This window comes from Polyodon spathula, chromosome 42 (assembly GCF_017654505.1).
Source record: "Polyodon spathula isolate WHYD16114869_AA chromosome 42, ASM1765450v1, whole genome shotgun sequence".
NCBI classification, from domain to species: domain Eukaryota; kingdom Metazoa; phylum Chordata; class Actinopteri; order Acipenseriformes; family Polyodontidae; genus Polyodon; species Polyodon spathula.
The window spans coordinates 1-25000 of record NC_054575.1 but is presented as its reverse complement, the minus strand read 5'-3'; the positions used below and the strand labels follow the sequence as shown (position 1 = coordinate 25000).

The 25000-nt window shown below is 40.4% G+C and overlaps 2 protein-coding genes across 2 annotated transcripts; one reads left to right on the top strand and one right to left on the bottom strand.

The window, feature by feature from the left end:
• Positions 1–830: 830 nt before the first annotated feature.
• Positions 831–11410, bottom strand: mettl17 (methyltransferase like 17). The gene is made up of 14 exons (XM_041236688.1): positions 11279–11410; positions 9116–9263; positions 8775–8921; positions 7271–7364; positions 6851–6932; positions 6265–6338; positions 5667–5761; positions 4747–4817; positions 4349–4456; positions 3851–3919; positions 3350–3400; positions 2364–2456; positions 1525–1709; positions 831–1118 (listed from the first exon to the last, which is right to left on the bottom strand). The coding sequence occupies exons 1-14, from the start codon at positions 11363–11365 to the stop codon at positions 977–979; spliced, it is 1446 nt and encodes a 481-aa protein (XP_041092622.1). The 5' UTR covers positions 11366–11410; the 3' UTR covers positions 831–976.
• Positions 11411–12051: 641 nt separating this feature from the next.
• Positions 12052–24547, top strand: LOC121305222 (poly [ADP-ribose] polymerase 1-like). The gene is made up of 9 exons (XM_041236765.1): positions 12052–12297; positions 13691–13865; positions 15833–15969; positions 16496–16702; positions 20144–20341; positions 21533–21603; positions 23277–23327; positions 23442–23538; positions 24453–24547. Exons 1-9 carry the CDS (start codon positions 12228–12230, stop codon positions 24530–24532), a joined length of 1086 nt encoding a protein of 361 aa, XP_041092699.1. The 5' UTR covers positions 12052–12227; the 3' UTR covers positions 24533–24547.
• Positions 24548–25000: the final 453 nt, after the last annotated feature.

Sequence of the window (25000 nt, the reverse complement as noted above, 5' to 3'; positions counted from 1 at the left end):
GGTGTCCTGGTTTTTTGTAAATCAGAAGTGGGAACCCTAGTACAAACACACTGAGCAGAACAGATGGGAGGAAAAAAAATACAACAACGTCTCGGATTTTAGTCATTTTTCAAGGTCTGTGTCAGACAGGGTTGGATAACGTGTCTTTCTGTAGTGTTTACAAACCGCTAAAATTATTTTAAGCGACAAAGTCGGGGTGACTGAGTAAAGACAGAGTTTTTTTTGTTTTGTTTTGTTTTTTACTATCTGCCAGTTCACGTAATTGTTCTTCATCCAGATCTGCATGTCTTACTACTGCAGATAATTGATCTCTCAGTTTCATACTTACTGTACATTTGAAACTGTAAAAGCAAGATGGCTGCCGCCCGACACTTTACATTTTGTGAGGCAGCGCTGTGATTTCGAATATGTGACAAGGCTCCAACTGTCTGTATCCATCCAAAACACGACCAATCACATTGCTTGTTTCATGTTCCATTGCCAGCCCTGGATTACAAATCATGTATATCTCTACCTGCAATTTATATTCAGAAACAATATTGACTCGTCTGAATGTTTGACCACTTTGTGCTTTAATCAGGTATCTTAAACAACTTCTAAAAGTCTCATGCATTTTACCATGTGTGTTCCTTCTCTCGTACTATTTTTAATGAATTGCATGCGTGACCTAATAAAGTCATCAATTAAATTACTAATCACAGTTTGCCTATTTCCAAAACTTTACAGTGATAGTGATTAAATTTCATATGCAAAACTAATCAAAATAACTTTTTAAATTTTTTTTTAGCCCACTTATTTGACCCCCCCACCCCCCCATTTAGAATATCCAGTTGCCCTCCCCACACAGCTCAGAACTGAAGGTCAGATCATCCTCCTATCCCCAAGCCAATCGGCTCTACACCCAAGAGCACCACAGCGCACATGGCCTACTGCCCCCTGGAGGACAAAGACCAGAACTACAAGTGTCTGCTGTATTTCAAAATCCCTTTTCAGTTGAATCTTGCAGTTGTTCTTCAGTCTGTAGCGGTTGGTTGAGTTCAGAATCTGCTTCAGCCTTTATGTTTCTCACTGGTAGCCGATCTCCCCACTCACTGTTCCGAGCACACCGGTATAGATCCCTGAAAACAAGAACAAATGAAGAAAAATAAGTGAACGAAAGTGCAGCAGAACCTCAGAGTTACAAACACAACTCTGAAGATGATGAGATTTCAATGGCAAGTATGCCTTTTACCATGTAAATAGTGTTTTAAAGACTTTAGAAATAATCATACCAATATATTGCATTACTGTGCTGCATCTTTGTATTATTCTCCAGATTGAGGGTCTAGATAGCAGGTGTACACATCTGATAAACCACTGAGAACGTTAGATATTTCTAACTTATGAACAACCTCCATTCCCGAGGTGTTTGGAACTCTGAGGCTCTACTGTATGGAGCGGCAGTGACATCTGGTGGCCAGAGTGGGAAGTTAACAAAATGCTTTGCACACACATCGATAAAGCAGCCTGGGTTTAATTTTGTACCTGGTATGCTTGCTCGTAGTCACGACTACATGCTGCAGTGTTCCGTCGGCGCAGCACAGGTGACAGTGCACGTGTTTGACTCGTCGCAATACCGGTTGCACAATTCTGTGCCACTGTTTCGTTTCATCTCCAGACCCCCTTTGCAGGATCACAAAAGAGAACTTCTCAAAAGACCGGTCTGTGTTCTGAAAAACAAATCAAGAGGCAATTAATCTCAATACAAAGGCTTTGATGGTTTGGTGTAAAATGAAGCCTGTCAGTAACACCCATGCCCACGGTGTGGTATCTACATCTTACTGCAGTATATGCCCTTTGTAAATAAAAAATAATAATAACTTTGCAAAACAGTGACATCTGGTGGCAAGAGCAGGAAGTTCAACCAAGTTCTCAATTCTTCATTGTAACTCAGTTGGATCAATATTCTGATTTTGGTTTTTTGTAAAACGTCTACACATTTCGCATTGATTATTACCTGGCCAATATTGGATCAGGGACTTGAAGTCTTTAATCATAAATTGTATAAATAAAGTTAACCCAAGATGCTACTTCAAATTTAGCAGAGAAAAAACAAGCCATAAATGGAAGCCGAGTAGAGTTTAGAACAGAAGGTAGGAAGCACTTTTTTACACAGTTATAAATGCATGGAATAACTACCAGGTGAAGTAGTAGGATCTAAAACAATGTGAATATTTCAAATAAGACTAGATTCTGTGCTTTTAAATTATTTCCCCCCCAGTAGGGGAGAATGGTGTGCTAACAAGGGGCGAGCTTGATGGGTTGAATGACCTTTTCTCGCTCAGACTCTTCAGTCTCCTGGTTCTGACAGGTCCTGTACTCACCCAGCGCAGCTGCAAAGGCCGGTACGCTTGTGGGAAGTTACAGGGCAGCTGAATCTTCTCAGACAGCTTAGGGCAAGGGGCATCATGGGGGCACTTCAACAGGGAAAATACAAAGAGCATGAGAGATTAAAGAAGACTCGTATCCAAGGCCAGATCCTCACTGTGCAATAGTGCATTCCTTCAAATCGAACGGCAGCTTCCAAATCAAGCTGCTAAACAGATGTAAAGTAAAATGTATAATTTGGTGTAAAGAACCTTTCTATTTCATACATTGTATGTGCTGTGGTGCGTTCACTCAGGTGAGCGTATAAATACAATTTTAAAGATGGGGGTGGAGCGATAATGTTGCTATTGCTAATACAAGGTAAGGACATTGATTTTAAAGACATTTAGCACTCTTTTAACCCTTTGCAGTCCGATGTCGGACCCTGTCCGAAATTATCGTAAAGCACAGGTCTCGAGTCGTTTTTTCTCCGGAAAAAGCCAAGAAAACCTTTCGTGGCCGAGTGAGACCGAAAGAAAAACTAAAAACAAAAAGGGTGTATCTGATAGCCCCGTGCATTACAGAGATAACACGGACATAACAACGGAGACAGCTGCGTCTGCATCCAGCGCTCAAAGAATATCACGGACATTCGCAGAGCTTTTTGAGATGTTACAGCAATAAAATAATGACTCGGATTGCATTATTGAGGAATTTGGTGATAAAACGAGTGATCAGGAGAGGATTTATCAGTGTGCACGTCTATAAAGAGGTATGTGAAAAATACAGCCAACAAGGGGTGGGGCTTGGCTGGAGATGCAATACTGAGTGTTCTTTGGCGATGCAATGCCTTTTAGACCTGTTTTGCTAGGAAAAAAAAAAATTAAACAGTGCATGTGAAATAGACAGCGCGTGCTGCAAAATAAATTGGACCTGACGCGCCTGGCAATCGCTGAATAAACGGACCGCTAAGGGTTAAAGTGATAATGTTGCTCCTACTCACTGGTGCAAAAACGGAGCCTCTTCTGGGATCATGGGTCACCTTGTCTTCCCCCTGTGATTGGTCAGAAAAAAAAAAGGTTATAACTCTATAAAATCAACCAGAGCAGCGACCCAGCATGGTGTCTGTATAAAATTGCAATCTATGTTTTGGGGTAAAATGAAGAACAGTTGTGCTGGCATTGCCTGCTGTGTGCTGGGCAGCGCCTTGCTGTGCTGTGCTGTACACAGGGCAATGCTGGCAGGACCACACTATATAACACTAATATAAAACCCTGTGCAGAACTACAGCAGCTTCCAAACACAGTGGTGTCTGTATAAAGTTGTAATCTAGTGCGCTGGCATTGCCTGCTGTTTGCTTGGCAGAGCCTCGCTGTACTGCCCTGAACACAGCACAAAGCTGGCGGGGCCTCACTATATAACACTTGATAGAACTACTGCAACTAAATGTGTAAAATTAATATTCCTATAATTCCTAGAAATTACTATTAAGATGATTTTTTACCTTCAGAATAATATCCCTGGCTTCCATTAAGATGCTATGGCCCTCCTTCGTACCATTCTCGATCAGCACCTAAACAGATAAAGCAATTCCAATACAATTAATTGTAGTTAACAACATAATTTCATAACTCTTACCTGGTTTGTGCTTCAACTGTGCAGTTTTGAAAGAAATACATGTTACAGCAGTTTTATTAAAAGCATGTCTGGCACTGCACTTGGTTATCTCTGCTTGCAAGCCATGCTTTCAGATAGTATTGCACTTTCTGGGTCACCTGGAGGGTTCAATATATTTTTCCTGTCATAAACCAGCCAGCTGTTTCCTCTACTGACCGACAAATGATTTAAAAAGACAAGTTTGCTATAATGTGTGTTTCTTTCAAAACTGCCCATTGAGCGCTGTGTAGCGAATGGAAGTGCAGGACAAGGAAGATTCCTGGAATTATTCTGAGAGCTGCAATCACTTTAATAGAGCTGAATTTTACTCATTAAAAGCACTGACCAGGAAGTCGCTGGTTTTTCTCCACAGAGTTTGAATGGAACTGAGCCTCTCACTGGCACTGGGGAGCTCAGACAAGGAGAAGGCAGATACGACCAGATCAAACTGCACCTGGAAACAGAGACACACAGCATCACACTACTACAGGGATATCACATGTACAGGGTTTTATATTAGTGTTATACAGTGAGGTCCCATCAGCATTGCCCTGTGTACAGTACAGTACAGCAAGGCTCTGCCAGCGCACTAGATTACAACTTTATATAGACACCACTGTGTTGGGTAGCTGCTGTAGTTCTGTACACGGTTGTATATTGGTGCTATATCGTGCAGATACCTTGTTGGGTAGCTACTGTAGTTGGTTCTATAATGTTATACAGTGCTATGGATGTGAATATTACCTTCGGTGATACTGGGAGAAACTGTCTGAAATAAACTCCTCGAATATGTGGGTCTTCGGTCTCACTGCCTCCTGAAGAAAACAGAAAGTTTGATCCACAGTTAGGTTGGCTGGCTCCTTTGTTTCTGCTGTTTACACTGTGACATGCACACACACTGACTCGCACGTGCCAACATTTCTACTGATTACACTGTGACACGCATACACTGACAAGCACGTGCAAACGTGATGACAAATCATTCAAACAGTTGGATTGAGATCCGGGGGATGGCCATGGAAGAAGTCTCTGTCATGCTCCTCAAACCAGTTCTGCTGGATGGGTGCATTACTGTACTGAAAGTCAGGGGTCAGCACTGTTGGAGGGTCCGCAGCGATGCCTAAACTATTCATTCAGCCTCCCAGAGTAATCAAGGGTCCCCGGGTACACCAGGAGAACATGCCCCACACCAGGGCGAAGCCAAACCCAATCGCGGAGACAGACAGGTCCCAATAAAGTGGGCAGGGAGTGTATATCAGGTAAGATTCACTGGGGTTGGTTTGTAATGCGGGTTATATCTGGGCTTCATCCTTTTTAATGTTTAGTTTCCAGTCACTCACAATATAATAAATCCCCTTTTAGAGTATCTGACTGGAGTTCTTTATTGAAACCTCATGAAAGCTGTTCATTGTGCACCTGGTAAATGGGGCTTTGTACTCAATGCCATCATTTTCAGTTTATTCTTTGCTTCCAACCACAGATTTCCAAGCTGAGGAAAATGCAGTGAAGCAGGTGTCAATCATACCCGACGCTTTCCTACTGCTGCCTTTGCATATCTCCACCGCACTCAATCACAGCTGGGCAGAGACGACTGCTAAACTGAACACGGTGAACCCTGTTGTGTGATTAACAAGGTGTTCCAAACAGATGAGTGCAGATCTTACCTCTCAGAAGCAGGTCTGCTAGCTTGTTCATTGATGCTGAGCTGTCCACGCACACATACTCTCGTAAACTCTGACCCCACATGGTATGAGCTGCCCTGAGGAAAATCAGAAGAAAATAATTCATATACACACCATGTTGGGTAGATGCTGAAGTTTTGCACAGGGTTTTATATTAGTGTTATATAGTGTGGTCCCGCCAGCATTGCCCTGTGTACAGCACAGTACAGCGAGGCTCTGCCCAACACACAGCCAGCATGCAACTGTTCTTCACTATACCCCAAAACATGCTTCTGCAAAGAACGACATCACATTGAGTTTTGTAACAATCACCATTGGAGAAACATATTTTGGGGTATCGGGTACCACTGCTCCTGTGGGATGGATTATTTTTCATTATTTTGCATTTATTGCAAAAGGGACAGCACGATATTCAGTGAGGTCCACCCCCGAGCCGCTCCACATTCCTGACAATGGATTTGGGGGAGTGCTGCACTTAGGAGATGATGGATCACTAAAATCATTTTTATAAGATGATTAATATTCAGGGAAGATATGAAAGTCTGAGTGGGATAAAAGATCAATAAATGACCTTTCTTACCAAGCTACTGTCCCAGTGCCTGATCCAAAATCCAGTAAGGTTTGAGGTGCAAAATCTGGAACACGCTTCTTAATCTGAGAGAGAAAAAAATACACCGATAACTATATATAGAAGGCAGGGATCAACGAAATGTGGCCTTAATATTGAAGGTCTACCAACACTGAAGTCAACTGAAAACAGGTGACCATTGTGAGGTGACCTTTGCAGCTGTGTTTATTTCTAGATGATGCTCACATAAAAAAAAAAAAAGAAAACAGGATAAATTACCTTCAAATTAGCAAAACTGCACAAGCGGGCATAATTCAATATGTAGGAGAATATGAATGTGACCATGTACACCAACTGGACTGTAAAGAACTTGTGAATGGAACATTTGATTTATGTTTGTTTTGTGACATAACAGGCAAACTGCTTCTGCAAGGTACAGAGAAATGTAACAAAGCAAGTGCAACACTATCTTAAAAAAAACAACTGAGATTTATTTAACCTAGAACAGGAGCAGGTGCTTTTAAATGAAACTGCTTTCAAACTGCACATTAATAGAATTATTCTGTGAGCTACAATCCCTTTAAGATTTGCCACTCACCTCGTGCAATGCTCTTGACACAGCTGCATAGCCTCCATCCAGTCTGGCAGCCAGGTAGATCAAGCTCAGCTCCTCGTTATATCTAGAGAGAACACAATGAGTGAACCAGGGGGATTACTGTGAATCTGCTTTACCGTCCCCTAGACCCTATGAGTATGAGCCCCGTGCGGCAGGGTTAGTGTCCAGATGGTCGTGTGCACGCAGGTCACACTGCATACGTTTCACATATACCTGGAGAACCGCTTAAACAATTGTCATGCAATTTGGGGTTAACATCATTTAGCTCAAGTTATATTGTGAATATCAGGTTCTGGAAAAATCCTGAGACTTCAATGCGGGTCGGCATGGAAACGAGGTATTAGTGAGTGTGCATGGTCTTGCTGCTGCATTTCGGATCTAGCCAGCGTGCTGGCTTCTCACCTCAAGGGTTTCCAATGGTATGTGGTCTTTCTCAGTTCTGACAGAACCTGCTTTCGAACCTTCTCCTCCAGTCTGGACTGTTCTAATGGGCCCTCTGCAAGTGAACCAGACACAATATTACACAGACTTTTGGGGTATATGGATGCTGTACCTCTGTCTGTCTGTCTGTACCTGGAGAACTGCTAATCCAATTCTAATGAGACTTGCAAAGGACCATCTTTAGCTCAACTTATTAAGTGAGGAAATCTAGGGGTGTAGTGAGGCTGTCTGTATGCCTGTTACATTTTTCAATATATGGAGAGGAATGGTAGTTCCTCGCGCCAAGTTACAGCGAAGCGCGAGAACTGCCAGCGACTCTCTATACAGCACAGATAGTTTATGTGTTTTCAGGGTATTGGCGCAGCATAAGTAAATCAGCCAAAAGCACCATTTCACGTTTAATTTGTAGTTCCCAACACTTACACGAAATGTAGAAAAAAAGTCAATACCTGTCATACAGTAAGAGAAATGTCACCAAAGGAAGGTAAAAATGTCCATTCCTTCTTCTCCCAACGTATTTTTTTGCAGGTTTTTGCAGACCCCAGGTACTTTTATTCACTCATATGTATATTACTGGACATCCAAGTTTAATGACAATTAATGTATTTTGTTAACATGGAAATATACTGGGGAACGCACTTACTTTGACATCTGTATCGTGCATATTAAATGATTTATTGATATTTTAAAATGGACTAGTCGCTCCGCCTCGCAGGCAAAAAAATAAATAAATAAATTGAAGACCCAAGGCACTTTTACCCACACATGTATGTTACATCTGATTTTAATGACAATTGACTTGTTTTGTCAACATGGAAATACACTAGGGAACGCACTTATTGTGACCTCTATATATTTATATTAAATTAGTTATTTCTTTTTTAAAATTGAACATTTGCTAGCATAAAAATCTGTACAATGGCACAGCTGTAAAAGTGGTAGGGGCCAAGGCTGCCCCAATGGTTTCTACTAACTCTTGTGTTTTGATACAAGTTAGAAGAAACAATTGGGACACTTTTGATAAGATGGCGTTTTTTCACATTTCCGATGTGCGTTTGTTTCATCTACATAACTACTTATCAAATTGTGATGAAACTGGGTTATTGAGTTCAATTACTGGGAGACAAGCATGACAGGTAAATGACAAAAACAAACAAACCAAAAAGGAACTCTGCTAAATGTGATTTATTGAAAGAGAAACGCTTGTTTTCTGAAGGCATGTCAGCCAGCCAATAGGAGAAGCAGCTGGTTAGTTTAATGCCAGATAAGAAGGGGAAGGTCACTCTCCAGGTGACCCAGGAAGTGCAACACTATCTGACAGCATGGTTTGCAAACAGATTTCTTGAAGTGTCATACGGGATGTTTTAAATGAAGGTGTTTGAGAAGTGTTTAATTAGGGGCCTATATAGTGAATGGAGGTGCACAGCAGGTATAATTTCTGGAAGAAGTTGTGTCTGTCCTGCACCTGCTCTCTGCTGTTCCCTCTCTCGAATCCTCTTCTCCAGCTCCACGGCTCGCTCCTGTATTGCCCGGTCCCCCACTGCCCGCTTCCTGCTCCACAGGAAGTTACACAAGCTCTGAGCGCGCTCCGCAAGCTGACTGCCTGGCGCTTCTGTGAAAAAAACAGGAAGAAAGACACTGACAAAGACTTCTAGTGGAAACGCATGTCATTTAATTAAAGACACAGAGGAAGAATAGTGAAACTTTGTTGATAAACAGTACTCCTTTAAATATTTCAAAATTCCTTTTACAACCGCGCAGATTTAAGAAGGGCTGGCAATAACCAGTGCTGGTGTTTTTGCTTACGGTGTATGAGTACTTGTGCAGCCTGTTCTAAGGGCTGAGGAAGCTGCACAGTCTTCAGAGATGTAATACCAGGGTGTCTCCTGTGAGGAGTGCTGTTGAGGAACTCGGAAGAATTATCAACTTGAGATTCATGGGCAACAATGTAATTCTGGAGAAAAGGAGAGATAAAAAAAAAAATACATAAGCTGGTCAAACAAATAGGGACACCTGCCATAACACTGTCAATACACTGTAAAACAAGCCTGTCCCTAACATCCACCCCCCATTGCCACTGCTGTCATTTAAAGAGTAAAGCTATCAGCTGATGAAAAATGATCGTGATGTACAGAGAGTACAGAAGAAACATAACCACGTTTATTGATAAATGTAACTGTGACAGCCAGTCAGAAACACAGCCTCCATAACAAACTTTATTGACAAAATGGGATTACAAACGAGCAGGGAAAATAATTGTCACATTAGAAAACAAACATTTTGAGGAATTGCAACAGGAAAAACTAAGCAACAAAAAATGGGAAAATATATATATATATATATATATATATATATATATATATATATATATATATATATATGTATGTATGTATGTATCTATATATATATATATATATATATATATATATACCACACACATATACATATATATATATATATATATATATATATATATATATACATACATATATATATATATATATATATGTTTTGATTGACAGAAATTCAGCAACTTTAAAGCGACACAAAATGAAGCTACTCTTAAAGATGTCTTTGAAATTCTACAGTAATTTAGGACACGCTTATAAGTGAACCAATCGCGAGTGTCTAAATTAGCATAAACCCCGCCCTTCCCTTCCAAGCTCTTTAAAGAGTATTTATTATGCCAGTTACGGATGTTTTTAGCAATAACTGCTGTTCAAATAAATTATTCACTATCAGAAATATCATATGTTACAAACTGAAACAATGTATTTAAAAAAAAATTATAATAATAACAGTAATAATAAGGACTCCTGGAAATCACCACAAGTGCCAAATAGTGGATCCATTGAAGGTATATAAGGCTGGAAAGGCAGCTATAGGAATCAGTGGGAGGAAGCTCACTGTAGAGGTCACATGCTGGGTGTCTTATCACTCCACCAATCACCTCGGGGAAGGTCTGAGACATGAGCCAATCGCTGCCCTCGCAGGGCATCACCTGACACGGGTGAGTGAGTTCCCAGTAATGATGGGTCCGGGTGAAACCCCTGCGCAGGAGAAGCAGCGTGCGGAACAGGAATCGCTCCGCCCTGTGGATGCGGGTTCACCGGGGTTGGAATTACTCACGGCTGGCGTGTGATGAGTTCAATGTGTGAGCTGAGGCAAGCGAGCCTTACAACCCAATTCAGACTACTCTCCCCCCACTGCCTTTTAAAAGCGAATAAACTTTCATTTTGCATTGTCACTACACTGTATATTGAAATGCGGTTATTATCACATCTACAATAGTAATATCACTTTGGTAAGATTAAAATGTTTATTTGTAGGTCGGGGTACAGTACTGTGCAAATGTACTGTAACACCCTTCTGTAGTTTTGATTTGTTGTGCGCATGAAATCAAACCACTGAAAATCTTGAAAATGTGTCAACATGGGCTTGTATAGGACACACATGCAATTCATTTAAACAGTAGTAGAAAAGGAACACGCAGCCACAAATGGTACAATGCATGAGACTTTAGAAGCTGTTTAAGATGCCTGATCAAAGCACAAAATGCTCTGACATATTGTTTCTATATCACTGATTTATTTACTGACCAAAAACTCGCACATCCAGAGGTTTCAATGCAGGTAGCTATAAAGGTATATCATGATAAATCTTGAGGTGTTCTAATAAATGAACACTAAGTAGCACAGTAGCAACGCGCATATACAACTTTCTACGTTTATTATAGCTAATGTGTTACTTGTGCAGTTTAAATTAAGACCGTGTGTATACTGAAAGGCATTTCATTCATGACCGATGTTGAAGGCAATGCAATATACTTTTTAAACGTTGTTTTTTTTTGTTTTTTTTTTAAATGCGCACAGACGTCGGGGCTGGGTTGTATATTTTGTAGGATTGCCTTTTCCAACTCCTCTCCGTGCAACGCCACTGAATTGTCTATCGTTCTTTAAAGGCACTCACCCGTCTAGCACATGCCCGAAGTGTAATTTGCACCCTCCCTCGACACAAATTGCAGATCGGAAAAATTTTGCTTTGTAAGGCAGCCATGCTCTCGTATTTCAGATACAGCTCTTGCACTACTCGCTCCGCTCCCGGAAACAGGTCCGGCTGTGTAAACAGTCCCAGCAGTGAGATTTTCTTTTTTTTTTTTTTTTTTTTTTTTTTTCAGCAATCTTTAAGATTAACAGTAAAATACAGAACATCTTTGTCTTTCTTATTTATTTATTTATTGTCTGAAAATACGAAATTTCTCCTCAAGGTATATTTTCAACATGTTACAGCCTTCTGATATATATATATATATATATATATATATATATATATATATATATATATATATATATATATATATATTCTTTCATTTCTTAATTAATTGGGGAACTATACGTTACAGTTTTAAAGAAATATGAAAATGTTATCTGTATTTTTACTGACTTTTCATTAGCAGCATTAATAATATCACCGCAGACAAGCCATGACATGTATGTAGCGCTGGAGTTATTTTAACCAATAGCGACAGGTTGTGTGAGGGCGAAAACCAATCAAAAAACAACCAAAGAATGACGTAATCCTCAGCCTGGAAAAGGGCGGACCTATTATTCAACCAATTAAAGCATTATCATTTTAGAAGAATGACCCACCTTCTGATTTCGACCAATCAGATTACCAAAAATCCGTAACTACGGTGGCTGTAGCCAATAGGAAACGAGATGGAACTGCGCGGTGTTGTCAAGCTGTTTCCTCATATGGGAAAATAGAGTCAAAAGCTGCAACAACACAACTAAACCCGGTCTGGTTATTAATAAATATATACTTATCTGCGCTGACGCTGCATTAATACAGAGTAGCTACAGTATAGCGTATCATTTATATGTTGTGTAATTGCTGAGGCACATTTTACAGTGAAATTATGTCAAAAAGGCAAACTCGAAGTCAAAATGCGGTGTCGCGGGTTGTATGGGACATCGACCCCAAATCAGGTATGTGACTGTGAGGTATTTTATTATAACATATTGCATTTATTTATTGCACAATCTCTGCAGATCTGCTATTAAATCGTCATTGCAGCGTACCCAACAGATGATCCTGGTAAGCTTGATCAGAATAAGTTTGACATATAATGACTAACCTACAGCTCTGCATCATATAACTCACACATTTTGCTTCATAAAGTCGAATGAAACCTACTGAATAAGGTTACATTGATATAAGTTGCATACAGCTTTGTAGTTTTCCATAAAATGACAAAAATTCAGACATGTGACAATTCGAAATCTAACATGAAATACTGTACTACTGTTATGGTTTCCTGGTAGACTTTTGCGTTATCATTTTGTAGTGGTCTTTAATTCCATGACGCTAAAGAAAATAACAAAATGATGTCTCAATCCTAAAATTCTAGGTGATGCACAACTTTTGGCCATAGCTGTGTAAACCCTTCTTATCCGATATGCAGAATTCAGTGTCAGATGAATGTATAAAGGGATCCCTGCACAAAAAGAAAGCCATTTGTACTACACCAGTGTGATTCACGCAAACATATTTAAGTTGAAATAAATCTAATGTCTTTTTGTGCACATTTCAAACTGGCAGATCATATTTGCATTCTAAGCTGCTGACATTGCTGTATAGGCACACAGAAGATGATATAGATAGATAAATAGATAGATATACACTTTTATCCCACAGATCTGACTGCCTGAAAGTGACGGACATAAGAAATGTAAAGAGTAAAGTTTTCAGATGTACTAGAAATGCAGCTGTCTCTGCAAAACGTTGTAAGCAGTAAATGCTTCAGACAGGCAAGCACACTAAATGAGCTTTTCCCTTCACAGTACTAAGTTAATCCACTTGAACACGATCATCACAGATCTGATTTGGTACACTGCTGCAAGCAGATCCTGTTTATTCTGATTTAACAGACGGTTGTACGCTGCAATCAGGGTTAGCGGGTGTACTAACTTTAGTCCATCAAGTGGAATAAACCTGCTTTCCACTAGTTGGACACAACAAGTGGACTTTGTTTTGTACGCTGCAATCGTGTGTGTCTGTGTGTCACACGTACAATTTTATATTTATCTAGAGAAGCGCTTTCAGTTGTGTTGAAACATGTTGAGGACATTCTTAGCCCAATTTATTGACATACTTGTTTGTTACTTCTGTGTGAAACTCAGTATTTATTTCTAGTTTTGAATTAACTGCCTGTCATAGATCCGCTTAAACAAACAAACAAACAGGAGAAGAAACAGACAATTCCAATGTCTCTCTCTCTCACACACACACACACACACACACACACACACACACACACTTTACAGTGACGAAGGCGCTAGCTCTTTGTCTGCTTGCATGACTGGTGTCTTTTCATGGCAGGTGATCGTAAGCGTAAGGTCAAAGATGAAGAGGAAGAGGAGGAGGTGAAGCCTGGCCCAGCGCTGAGGGAGGAAGACGGCTCAGAACCGCAGCTGCGTTGGGAGTGGGAGGGGGATGCTGGGGAGTGGACAGCTTACTCTGATCAACTCAACACTGCCATCACTGAGGCCTTCCAGTGAGTCTGTCTGACTGTTGCCTTGCCTGTGTGTAGGGACTGTAACATACAGAATAATTGCACTCCTTGTCAGCTACATTATCAGATTGTGCTCTTATCATTAAAAAAAACACGTATTGCATCTTTTCACATATGTGATTCTACAAATACTAGGCTGCTGGGATGGAAATAAGACTTGCGTTGCATAGCAGTTTGATCCATTCCGGGTTTACTAGGAGTTTAATAAGACACACCTGAGCTTGTCTCCTAAACACAGTGACTAATCAAGCTCATAATAAAACCTGGGTGGATGAAACTGCTATGCAGTAGGAATCTTATTTCCACCCCTGGGCTGAAATGGCTACACTGTGTAGTTAATGCAACATCTAACAGCAGGTGAAAGTGTTACAGGACACCCTGTTACAAACGTATTACCTTTGTTTTGTCCCATGTTGCCTCTCTCACAGCATTATATTTTTAAACATATTGCAGACTCTTTCAAAATTTAAAATCAACTGGGGAATACAATTCTCAACATTTAATCGGGAGCATTAGCCATTAGCATTAGCAACTTGGCAGTGTATCCTGATCACGCACCCTCCTGCATCAATGCTGGTTTTCTCTCCCTAAAATACGATACTGGTTTCAATCAGTGTTACAGGAGGAAGCGCATGATCTGGATACACTGCAATGTTTAGAAAGAAAAATCTCTTTATCCTGGCAAGCATGCCCAAGTAAAAGTTGTGGCTGTGCAGAGCCACCAGTCAGCGGGGATCCAGAGAGAGTATTGCATTGGCTGTGGCGCTCCTGTGCGTTAGGGAGACAAACCCAGCAGGTACTCCTCATTGCACTACAGCGCACCCTACTGGCCAAGTGCTCAGTGAGCTCAGGCAGACACCTGCAGGGCTGTCCTCCGTCCTCCAGAGGCTGGTAGCACTCTGACATCCGCTGTCGAGTTCCTGGGTTTAGAAGAGGAATCTGGCTTGGTCGTGGGATCGGAGGGCGTGATCCTTCAGTTCTCCAGGGCCGTGTAGGGAATCACTGCGGTGTAGGGGAAAAAAATAATTGCACAGTCTGAATTGGGGTGAAGATCTGTAAAATAGTTGGTTACTCTAAATTAAAAAATAGTAGAGAAGTGAGATTTTACATTATTTAGTTATTGAGAATATCAGATTCTGGAGCTGTAGGGGTGTCTGTTTCTTTAATTAAATCTGGAAAGCCGCTGAACAAACTGATCAGACATTTCATGGCTAATTCTTATTCTATACTATTCTGTACTGTTGATATACATCATGGTTAACGTTTTCATCACACTGACAGCTCTGACTCTGAATTATCAGTCGTGGCGATGGGAGGTGGATGCTACTGACAGGCTTGTTACTGTGGGATCCATGGCTTATGGAGAATGGAATAATAGATTGTAGTCAATACAGTGTTCACATAGGTACAGCAGTGTACAGACGTATTCAAACACCTCAAGATTTCCCATGTATCTCCTTTATATAGATATATATATATATATAATACCTGCGTGGGGTGTGAGAATATCCATTTTCAGTCAGTAATCAGTGATATAGAAACAATAGTCCACTTTGTGCTTAAATTAGACATCTTAAACAGCTTCTAAAAAGTCTCCTGCATTTTACCATTTGTGGATCTGTGTTCCTTTTCTCTTACTATTTTAAATTAATTGCATGTGTGGCCTATTAAAGTCATCAATTAAATTGGACAATAACGAATTTACCTATTTTTACAATTTTCACGATTTTCAGTGACAGTGGTTTGATTTCATGTGCACAACAAATTCAAGCTACATAAGCAATGGGGTGCTCTAATATATTTGCACATTGCTGTAAGGTAAGTAAACAACTCCGTGGATTTCCCCACTTTGCTAATTTCACAGCTGAGTAAACTGAAGTCTGGACCTGTTTCAGTATGACTAGTCTAATGGAGACAGAAGGTAAGCTTGCACTCCGGTCTTCTTTCAGGGCTGGTAAATCGTCAGTGACAGTGTCTCCCAGCCCAGGAGTCAAACTCAAAGTGGACGTGAAGAAGTCAACCCAGCAGAACACACAGACTGGCTTTGAAAGAAGAGTACGACTTGCCGTACAGGACAAAAGGAAATGTAAGAGCTTTGATATTCACAAAATCAAGTTAGACAGTTAGCAAACCCTTTCAGTGATTCAGTCAAGTTTGCGGTCCGTTAGAGACCCAGGTCTTGAATATCCCAGTTATCTTAACTAATGTATTCTTCTATTTAATTTTCTGTTTCAGTTGTCACAGCCTGGGGTGTCTAACTCACTCCTCTGATCTTGCCTTGCCTAGCTGGTGGTGTAACTAACCCTCTCTCCTCTCAGATCTCTCCTGGCAGTGGTGTAACTAACCCTCTCTCCTCTCAGATCTCTCCTGGCAGTGGTGTAACTAACCCTCTCTCCTCTCAGATCTCTCCTGGCAGTGGTGTAACTAACCCTCTCTCCTCTCAGATCTCTCCTGGCAGTGGTGTAACTAACCCTCTCTCCTCTCAGATCTCTCCTGGCAGTGGTGTAACTAACCCTCTCTCCTCTCAGATCTCTCCTGGCAGTGGTGTAACTAACCCTCTCTCCTCTCAGATCTCTCCTGGCAGTGGTGTAACTAACCCTCTCTCCTCTCAGATTTCTCCTGGAAGTGGCAGGGTGATGACAGTAGCTGGGCTCCCTTCTCCCCATCCCTCTCCCTCTGTCTGGAGGAAGCCCTGCAGAGGGTTGAGAAGAAGGTGCCAGTGACACTGGGCAGGACCGGCTACACTGTGGACCTAGTGAAGATGGTGCAGATCAACAACAAGACCAAATACCAGAGGAAGATCCAGAGAGAGGAGTCAGGTAGTTATTAGCCCCGCTGGGGGGGGGGGTACAGTGGAGACTGTTGTGCATGCGCATGTCACACTTCACACATTTAAACATATAACTGGAAAACCGCTTATCTTGTACCATTTTCACACAGAAATGCAATGTTTACAATCACATATTCTACTTATACACAAGGTAGTAGTGCGTGCAGAGAAATTAAAGGCAACCACAGGACAAATAATAAAAAATTTAAAAAAAGCCTGTATAGGTGTTTTGTTATGGTTTTGCATATAGATAGTTTAAAAAAACTAACAAATTAAAAGGCATTCAGAGGCACTCCAGAAGGACAACATGTTTTTAAAAAGCACCCCAATACGATCATTGGTTTGACTCCCATGGTCTGCACTATTATCAACAGAAGCTGCTGGTAGATTCCAAAAACAATTAATTAAAAACATAGTCTAGGTAGTTGTTAACTTAGTATGTTTTTATTCTCCTATTAATTAAATTATGTTCATTGAAGAAGGCAAGAGAACCAGATCGTTGTTCAATTTATTGTTTTGGTTTACTATAGCAGGCTAATGTTCCTATTGAAGTAGGCTACTTTTTTTTTTTCATTAAAAAGTTGTGTTGTTCTTTGTTGAAATTAATGTTGAGTTTTCATAACTACTCATTTAATCAAACCAGTAGTGTAAGAGGAAAGTTGACTGGGCGGGTTTTCTGTGTTAAGGACTTCGAGAGGCTAAAACATTAATGACTGCAAAAAAATAACAGATTATTTTCAAAGCAAAAATAGTGACAATGAATGCAGGGTTTTCAAAATAAGCTGGCGATCGGCGCAGTCCATCGCCTAATAAGCTGCTTGATGAGATTTTGGGATCAATAAGCTACTAACAACCAAACGAGCAAGATGGGCCGAATGGCCTCCTCTCGTTTGTAAACTTTCTTATGTTCTTATGTTCTAATACTAGATTAATTCGGGCTACTTTATTAAAAATATTAAGATTATTTTCAGGTTTTGTCATTCAGTTCATTTTTTGTCGTATTATTGTACTGTAAAGTGATATATAGTACATAAAAACTATTGCTGTGCACCAAAAAAAAAGATATTGGGGGTTCATGTATAGAGGCTGTACGCCTTTAAGAAGAAAGGTGCGATGCGATATCAGCTGAACACTTTGTCAGCTGACATACACATGCTGAAGTGCAGACTGGAGGTACTCTGTTATTACACTCTGATTTCATGCACAGTTATGATGGTGACGAAACGTGTGCGAGTGCTGTTGTGTTAAAATGAACAGTTGCATTCAAAATGCCCTGAAAACTTAACACAAAGAGAACAATTTAAATGAAGCAGTAAGCTCTATAATTAAGCTAAAAAGAAAGGAAAAGGTTAGGGTTTTTTTTTTTTTGTTTTTTTTTTGTTAACTCCAGTAACCCTGCGTCATCTTTCCCCGGTCAAATCGTGGAGTACCTAAATAAGCACGGCAATTTACCATCATAAAAAGCAGTCATGAAAAAGAAAATGTAGAAGATAAAAAAGTGCAACCAACACATTATTCAAATTCTTTGTCGTGTTGTATATTTAAGGTAAGGCAAGTTTAGTTTTCCGTTAAACGTGCTCCTGGCTATAATGTTCTGCCTGTACAGAATTCCTGGGGAGAACCCTGAATATATGTTGATTTTCTGTTTCACTTGTGGAGCGAGCAAGCGACGGGGAGGGGGTATTGATCGTGGACATTGTTGACAAGGCTTGTAGACCCCCACTCTTCTGGAAAAATCTATACATTAGACATGTATAGCTCACCACATCGTCTCTCCCTTTACTGTAAATGTTTTCCTGTTAAAAATATACTGATGGTACTCTTGCGTCTTAAACAACAATAACTAAGTCTTCGTTGTTTTTTGTTGATCAGCATGTGTACCTGCGTACCAGTTATGTGAGCTCCTGATTATGGATCAAGACGTAAGGTGACCATATGGCTCTGTGTCCAGCAGGACAGTTTGGGACTGTTCAGGCTTTTCAACTCGCAACCCAATGCATTCTGGTACGTTTTACCTGTCTTGGGTACCATTTTATCCTTTAGGAGAAGCAGGACTACGCTTACCAGAATGCATTGGGTCGGGAGTTGAAAAGCCTGAACTGTCCCAAACTGTCCAGGTGAACACAGAGCCGTGTGGTCACCTTAACAAGAGGATACAAGGCGTTGGAAAGCAGTATTCTCTAGATCATTTTAAACTTTTTTTGTTAACAGAATGTTAAGATTTTTTGTTTTTTTTTAAGTTGTACATGGACCCTTTTTTAAGTTTTAAACATTTATTAAACTTAGATGACATAAGCAATTAATGTTTTTATTAGCACTATATGTTCTACATTTTTGTCCATGATAACGTATAATGAATCAAAAAATATCAACTTTGTGCTTAAAATAAACGCTTATAATATTAAATGGTTGGTATTGCAAATAGGCCCAAATGAATGGAGGATTAGCTCAAGTTCAAGAGCTTTTGTGTGGCTTCTTTTTTAGATTCAATTCTTCTTCTTCTTCTTCTTCTTCTTCTTCTTCTTCTTCTTCTTCTTCTTCTTCAAGTTCAGAAAATGGGGAAAGGAAGGTGCCACAAAAAATAGAATTTAACAAGAACAATTGAAAGTGTACATAGTTCTTTTTTGACCTTAATTAAAAGGGAGTGACTTTCTGATGTCAACAAGTTGCGTTTGAGAGCCAAAGGAAGAAGAACATTGCAAGAAAAGACATGCTTTACAACATTTATTTCAGCCCTTGTGCAGAAGTGAGAAAAAATGTATTTCACTTGAAACTAAATATATATATATATTTAATCTCAACTTTATTTGACTGGATACTTGCATCGGGTTTCACAGACCCTATTACTTGTGTAAAAAAAAATGCATTTACCTGATTTTGCTTGGCAGGTGCTGTTTTGTTCACTCTCAAGTATTGCCATCTCTGAGTTTGTCAATCCAGCAGTTAAAGTTCACTTATTATTTGGTATACATTCTAATTTACCTCATTCATTGAGCAAAAAGCAACGAATCCCAGATTCCTGTCACTTTTCAGCTTTTTTTTTTGTTTTTTTTGTAACTTCTCCTCACTTTCATCTCTGAGGGGTATAGGGTGCAGTCTGTTTGTCTGTCTGTCCATACATTCCTCCATCTGTTGTCACCCCTATATTTTTGCATAGATCAGCTTATTAAATTGTGATTAAACATTTCATTTCTTATGGCTTTCAAACAGACATTTCTTTATCCTAGTTTGGTACCGGGTGTTTTAAAATGAAAATGCTTGTTTGCTAAAAACACATGTTTCTTTCAAAACTGCACATTTGAAACGCTTATAATGAATGGGTGAAAATTCATGAAACTATTTTGGTAGCTTACTTTAAGGATTTGATGCTGCGGATGGAAAGTTTAAAATAAATCTCCAGCATCAACACTGTGTTCTGTTTGTGTTCTAGCGGCGGCCTTGTATGTGAGTGACAATGGCAGTGGAGACTTGGCCACAGCGAGACCCAGCACAAAGACAAAGGAGGAGGAAGAGGAGGCTAGAGAGAGGACCTCAGTGAAGAGACCAAAGAAGCAGGCTACAGCACAAGGCAGCTGGAAGAACCAGCAACAAACCTCCTCCACTCCAGAAGATGCCACCGACAGCAAAGGTATGTAGCTGTAGCTACTGAATTGTTTTATCCCTGTTTTCCCCGCAGCAACTCCCAACAACAGTTAAACTGAAGGTCAGTTTTTCGTTCACCGATCCCCAAGCCAGTCGCCTCCTTTATACCCTGGAGCGCCACAGTGCGTGTGAGCTACCGCCCCCTGCAGGAGAAAGACCAGCCCTACAGACGTTTGAGCTCACCGGGCCAGTAGGTGCTGCTGTAGCACAGTGAGGAGAAGCAATCCCTTTGCCTCATCTAGTGACAAACCAATGCTCACTATGCAATCCCTGTGAAGAATTTTTCTCAGCCAGGAACATGCACTCCCCTCTGCATGACTTTTTTTACTGGGGGGGGCACTCTGGGACCCCCTTACTGGGTATCTAGTATGTGAGGATCTAGAAAGACACCAGGGCCATTAACTCTCAGCTGTCCATTTATTCAGCACCTGTCATGCGCATTACGTCCAATTTATTTTCACACGAGCGCTGTTTAAAGGTATTTTTACATATCAGCAGGACACTCAGTACTGTATCTCCAGCCAAGCCCCACCCCTTGTTCGCTGTATTTTTCACATACCTCTTCATAGTCGTGCATACTGATAAATCCTCTCCTGATCACTCGTTTTATCACCAAACTCCTCAATAATGTGATCCAAGTCATTATTTTATTACTATAACATCTCACAAAGCTCTGCAGATGCCTGTGATATTCTCTGAGCGCTGGATGCGGAAGCAGCTCTCTCCTTTGTTTGTGTCTGTGTTATCTCTGTGGTGCAGGGGCTCTCTGTATTGCTCAGATATGCCTGTTTATTTTTTCGGCTTCTGTCGGCTCCTCTCAGTCTCACTCGGCCATTGAAAGGTTTTCTCTGCTTTTTCCAGAGAAAAAACACAACTAGAGACCTGTGCGTGACACCTTTTTGATGATGTCAGATAGGGTCCGACATCGGACCGGAAAGGGAAAATTGTAATGTTAGACCTGATCCAACATAGGACCGCAGAGGGTTAATCCATCAGTTAATTTAACAATCAATTTATTGTTGCTGTCTACAATTTCAAAGGTCCGATTTCTGCTTTGTTTGTGTTGTTTTTAAAGGAAATATTTTGCGTTCGTCAGTCTGTGTTTTTGACTGGCCTAGTCCCTCGTTATTAATGTGTAACGTGTGTAACGTGTGCGTTTTCTGTTTTTCTTGTGCAGAGGAGGTCAGAACCGTGGTGATGAAAGGGAAAGCTCCAGTGGATCCCGAATGTAAAGCCAAGCTGGGGAAGGTGATTCTGAAATACTTCTGTTCTTAGGTCCTTGTCACTGAAAATGAGCCGTTTCTTAACCATTTGTTTGTTTTGCAAAGCTCAAAACAGTGAAAGCCCCCTGCAGTCGCCTTGGATAAAGGCGTGGATAAAGGCGTCTGCTAAATAATAATAATAATAATAATAATAATAATAATAATAATAATAATAATAATAATAATAATAATAATAAGGATAATAATTGCAAAGGGGATATAGTGGGGGCAGACGTATGTCTGCATGTCATGCATTTCACATGTATCCGGAGAACCGCTTTATCTGATCGTCATTAAACCTGGTATTAATATTATTTAATTGATCTGATTCTGGGGGTGTCTGTTTGTCCATACATCCATCTCTGCAGAAGTGAGCAAATTTATTACAACACCTCAAAATGTGTAATTTATATCCTTATATACCCACCTGCATGAAAACCTCTTGTGGTAATTTCAATTTTCAGTCAGTAATCAGTTTTCTGCAATAAAAAAAACTGAAATAGATTTAAATCTGTGTTATTTTGCAGTTCAAATAAATGGCTAAAACTGAGCCCCCCCACGTCGCATTAGAAGACATGCAAACAGTGCTATTGAATTACAGTTAACAGAGGAAGTGTTTATTGGTACACTTTTAAATTCGAAGACAAACTCACCAGTGCCATCAATCAATAATACAAACAAACTTACCATTTTACTTTGAAGATTACAAATACTTCTGTGTAGTATTAATGAAAAAAATAGTATTCAGATTAGTTTATCTCTGAGTTAGTCTTTGTGACCTGGATGGCTATGGACTCATTGACCTGGTCTTTACGGGAGATATTGATCATTTCCGGCATCTTTAAGCAGCATATTTAGTAGTGACGATGCACTGGATACTGAAGAAAACTGCAGCTCCGTTTCAGCGTGAATGTGACACTGAGAGTCGCCTCGTTCAACCTTGACCTCTACACCAGAAGCAGTCTAATTGAACAAGGATGTTCACGTAAATGCAAAGCAGCATTGTCTGCGTCATTGATTATATATGATAAGTGGATTGATTTAGTTATCAAACAAGCAAAAAAACCCTCAAGTGTAAAACAAAAAATTCTCTGACAACATAGAAATTTTGCGTTATTCCACAGCAAACTGATTCCTAAGATCCAAGGTAATCCGTGATATAGAAACAAAAGGCACTGCAAATGTCAGACCACATTGTGCTTCAATTAGGCCTCTTAAACCACTTCTAAAAAGTAGCAAGCATTTTACCATTTATGGCTATGTGTGCCTTTTCTCATACTATTGCATGTGTGTCCTGTTAGTGTCGTCAATTAAATTAGACCATCACCGATCTGCCTGTTTTGTCATTTTTCCAAGCTTTTCCATTACAGTGGTTTGATTTCCTATGCACAGCAAATCAAAACAGAAGCAATGGAGTGTTCTAATGCATGTGCACACAGCTGTATGTATATATCTGGGAAAACGCTTATCAAGTTGCGATTTTCATTTGTTATTCTATGCTGTACATGCAGCTGATATGCATCATTGTTAACTTGTTCCTTGTACTGATAGCTCGAATTTGTGGCGGTAGATGGATGTCGCTGGCAGAGCTGTTTAACAATACAATGATGCCAAGACAGTAAAAGGCTAGAGTGAGATAAAAGGTGTTTGTGTCCACAGGCCCACGTCTACAGCGAGGGAGAAGCTGTCTATGACGTGATGATGAACCAGGTAAGGCCATGTAAATATAATGAAACACCCCTCTAAGACTAATGCTGCCTTGATATTTTGGTAGACCCACCCTTGCTAGGTATTTAAATTGCATTACTTCAATTTCTTTCCCAGACTAATCTGCAGTTCAATAATAACAAGTACTACCTCATTCAGCTTCTGCAAGACGACAACAGAAACGACTTCAGCGTGTGGATGAGGTGGGGCAGAGGTAAGAAACTGACTGCTTCACCCATGCCACGGCGCTCCCTACCAGCCAGGTGCGCTCAAACACTTACAGGGCTTGTCCTCCAGGGGTTCACAGTCGATGTGGGGCTCCTGGATGTTAAGAGCTGATTGGCTTGGGGATCGGAGGACACCCGCTGACCTTCGGTTCGCCTGGGCTGTTGTGGGGAGTTGCTGTGGTGAGGGAAAATAATTGAACCTTGTTATATTCGAAAGTCAAGCAGCCAAACGTTTTGGCTTGTGCCTTTTTCAGAACTCTATGCATCTCAGAATATAAAAAGAGACTCCAGGTGGCCAAGGAAGGGCAGTGCTAGCACATGTTTGCTGTAACGTGTTTCAAAACTGCACATTTTGAGACCTGTGCAGTAGTGTGCACATTTATTGGAACACCCCAATGCTTCTGTAGTTTGGATTTGCTGTGCATGTGAAATAAATCCACTGTAACAGACAATCTTGGGAAATTGACAAAATAGGCAAATTCGTGATTTTCTCATTTACTTGATGACTTTAATAGGCCACACGCAATTAATTTCAAGTAGTAAGAGAAAAGGAACACATAGCAACACGTGGTAAAATGCATGGGACTTTTTAGAAGTTGTTTAAGATGTCTAAATTACAAAGTGGTCTAACATTTTTACATGTGAGTACCTATTGTTTCTATATTACTGATTACTGACCAAAAACTGAAATTATCACACCCTGAGATTTTCATGCAGATATGTATAGAAAGGATATACATGGCAAATCCTGAGGTGCTCTAATAAATTGGCACACTATTGCATAGCTAATTTGAAATGCACCACAGGTAAGAGGTAGTGGAATTGCTGTGCAAACTGCAGTCGCTTCAGTATAAACCAGGGTTCGTTATAAATCCTGTGCTCGTTTATATTTTTGCAACAGTGGGTAAAGTTGGACAGAACTCATTAACAGCCTGTGGAGGAGACCTGCTGAAAGCCAAGGACATCTTCAAAAAGAAGTAAGAACCCTACACTGACACACGCACTGACACGCTCGCTGGCACACTGATAAGCACATGACACGCTCACGCAGGCACTCCACTGATTATCCGGGACGAGCCCTGCAGGGCTGTTCATCCTCCTGTGTGAAGTAAACGTGGGGAGTTTACTTCAAAGATGGCTTAACCCTAAATGAAATAGTTATCAGAATTGCTTTCTGTCAAGCTCTGCTATTTAGCAGCGTAATTTAGAACTGTGCAACCGGTCAGTTCTGCCGTGGGATTTGAATGAATTAAAGTCTGCAAAATGAGATCCAGTACAACTATTAGCTGAAGACCACCGAATATGAAAGAGTTATTCGATGCTGGATCTCTTACTTAATAAAGAGAAGGAGAAGCTCACACTGAGAATCCTTTAACGTTATTCATGGAACGCCTTCTCCCCAGCTACCACCAGTCAATGAGAACCCTTGTTTTAGTCATGCTGCTTTAT

Bases quoted from the DNA above. Each gene is read 5' to 3' on its own strand.
- mettl17 (XM_041236688.1), bottom strand. From the start codon at position 11,365: ATGGCTGCCTTACAAAGCAAAATTTTTCCGATCTGCAATTTGTGTCGA. The intron at 3,401-3,850 runs GTAAAAAATCAT...GACCAATCACAG, and splicing joins CCAGGGATATTATTCTGAAG to GGGGAAGACAAGGTGACCCA. The intron at 2,457-3,349 runs GTGAGTAGGAGC...TCCCTGTTGAAG, and splicing joins GAGGCTCCGTTTTTGCACCA to TGCCCCCATGATGCCCCTTG.
- LOC121305222 (XM_041236765.1), top strand. From the start codon at position 12,228: ATGTCAAAAAGGCAAACTCGAAGTCAAAATGCGGTGTCGCGGGTTGTA. The intron at 13,866-15,832 runs GTGAGTCTGTCT...GTCTTCTTTCAG, and splicing joins GCCATCACTGAGGCCTTCCA to GGCTGGTAAATCGTCAGTGA. The intron at 16,703-20,143 runs GTAGTTATTAGC...TTTGTGTTCTAG, and splicing joins GATCCAGAGAGAGGAGTCAG to CGGCGGCCTTGTATGTGAGT.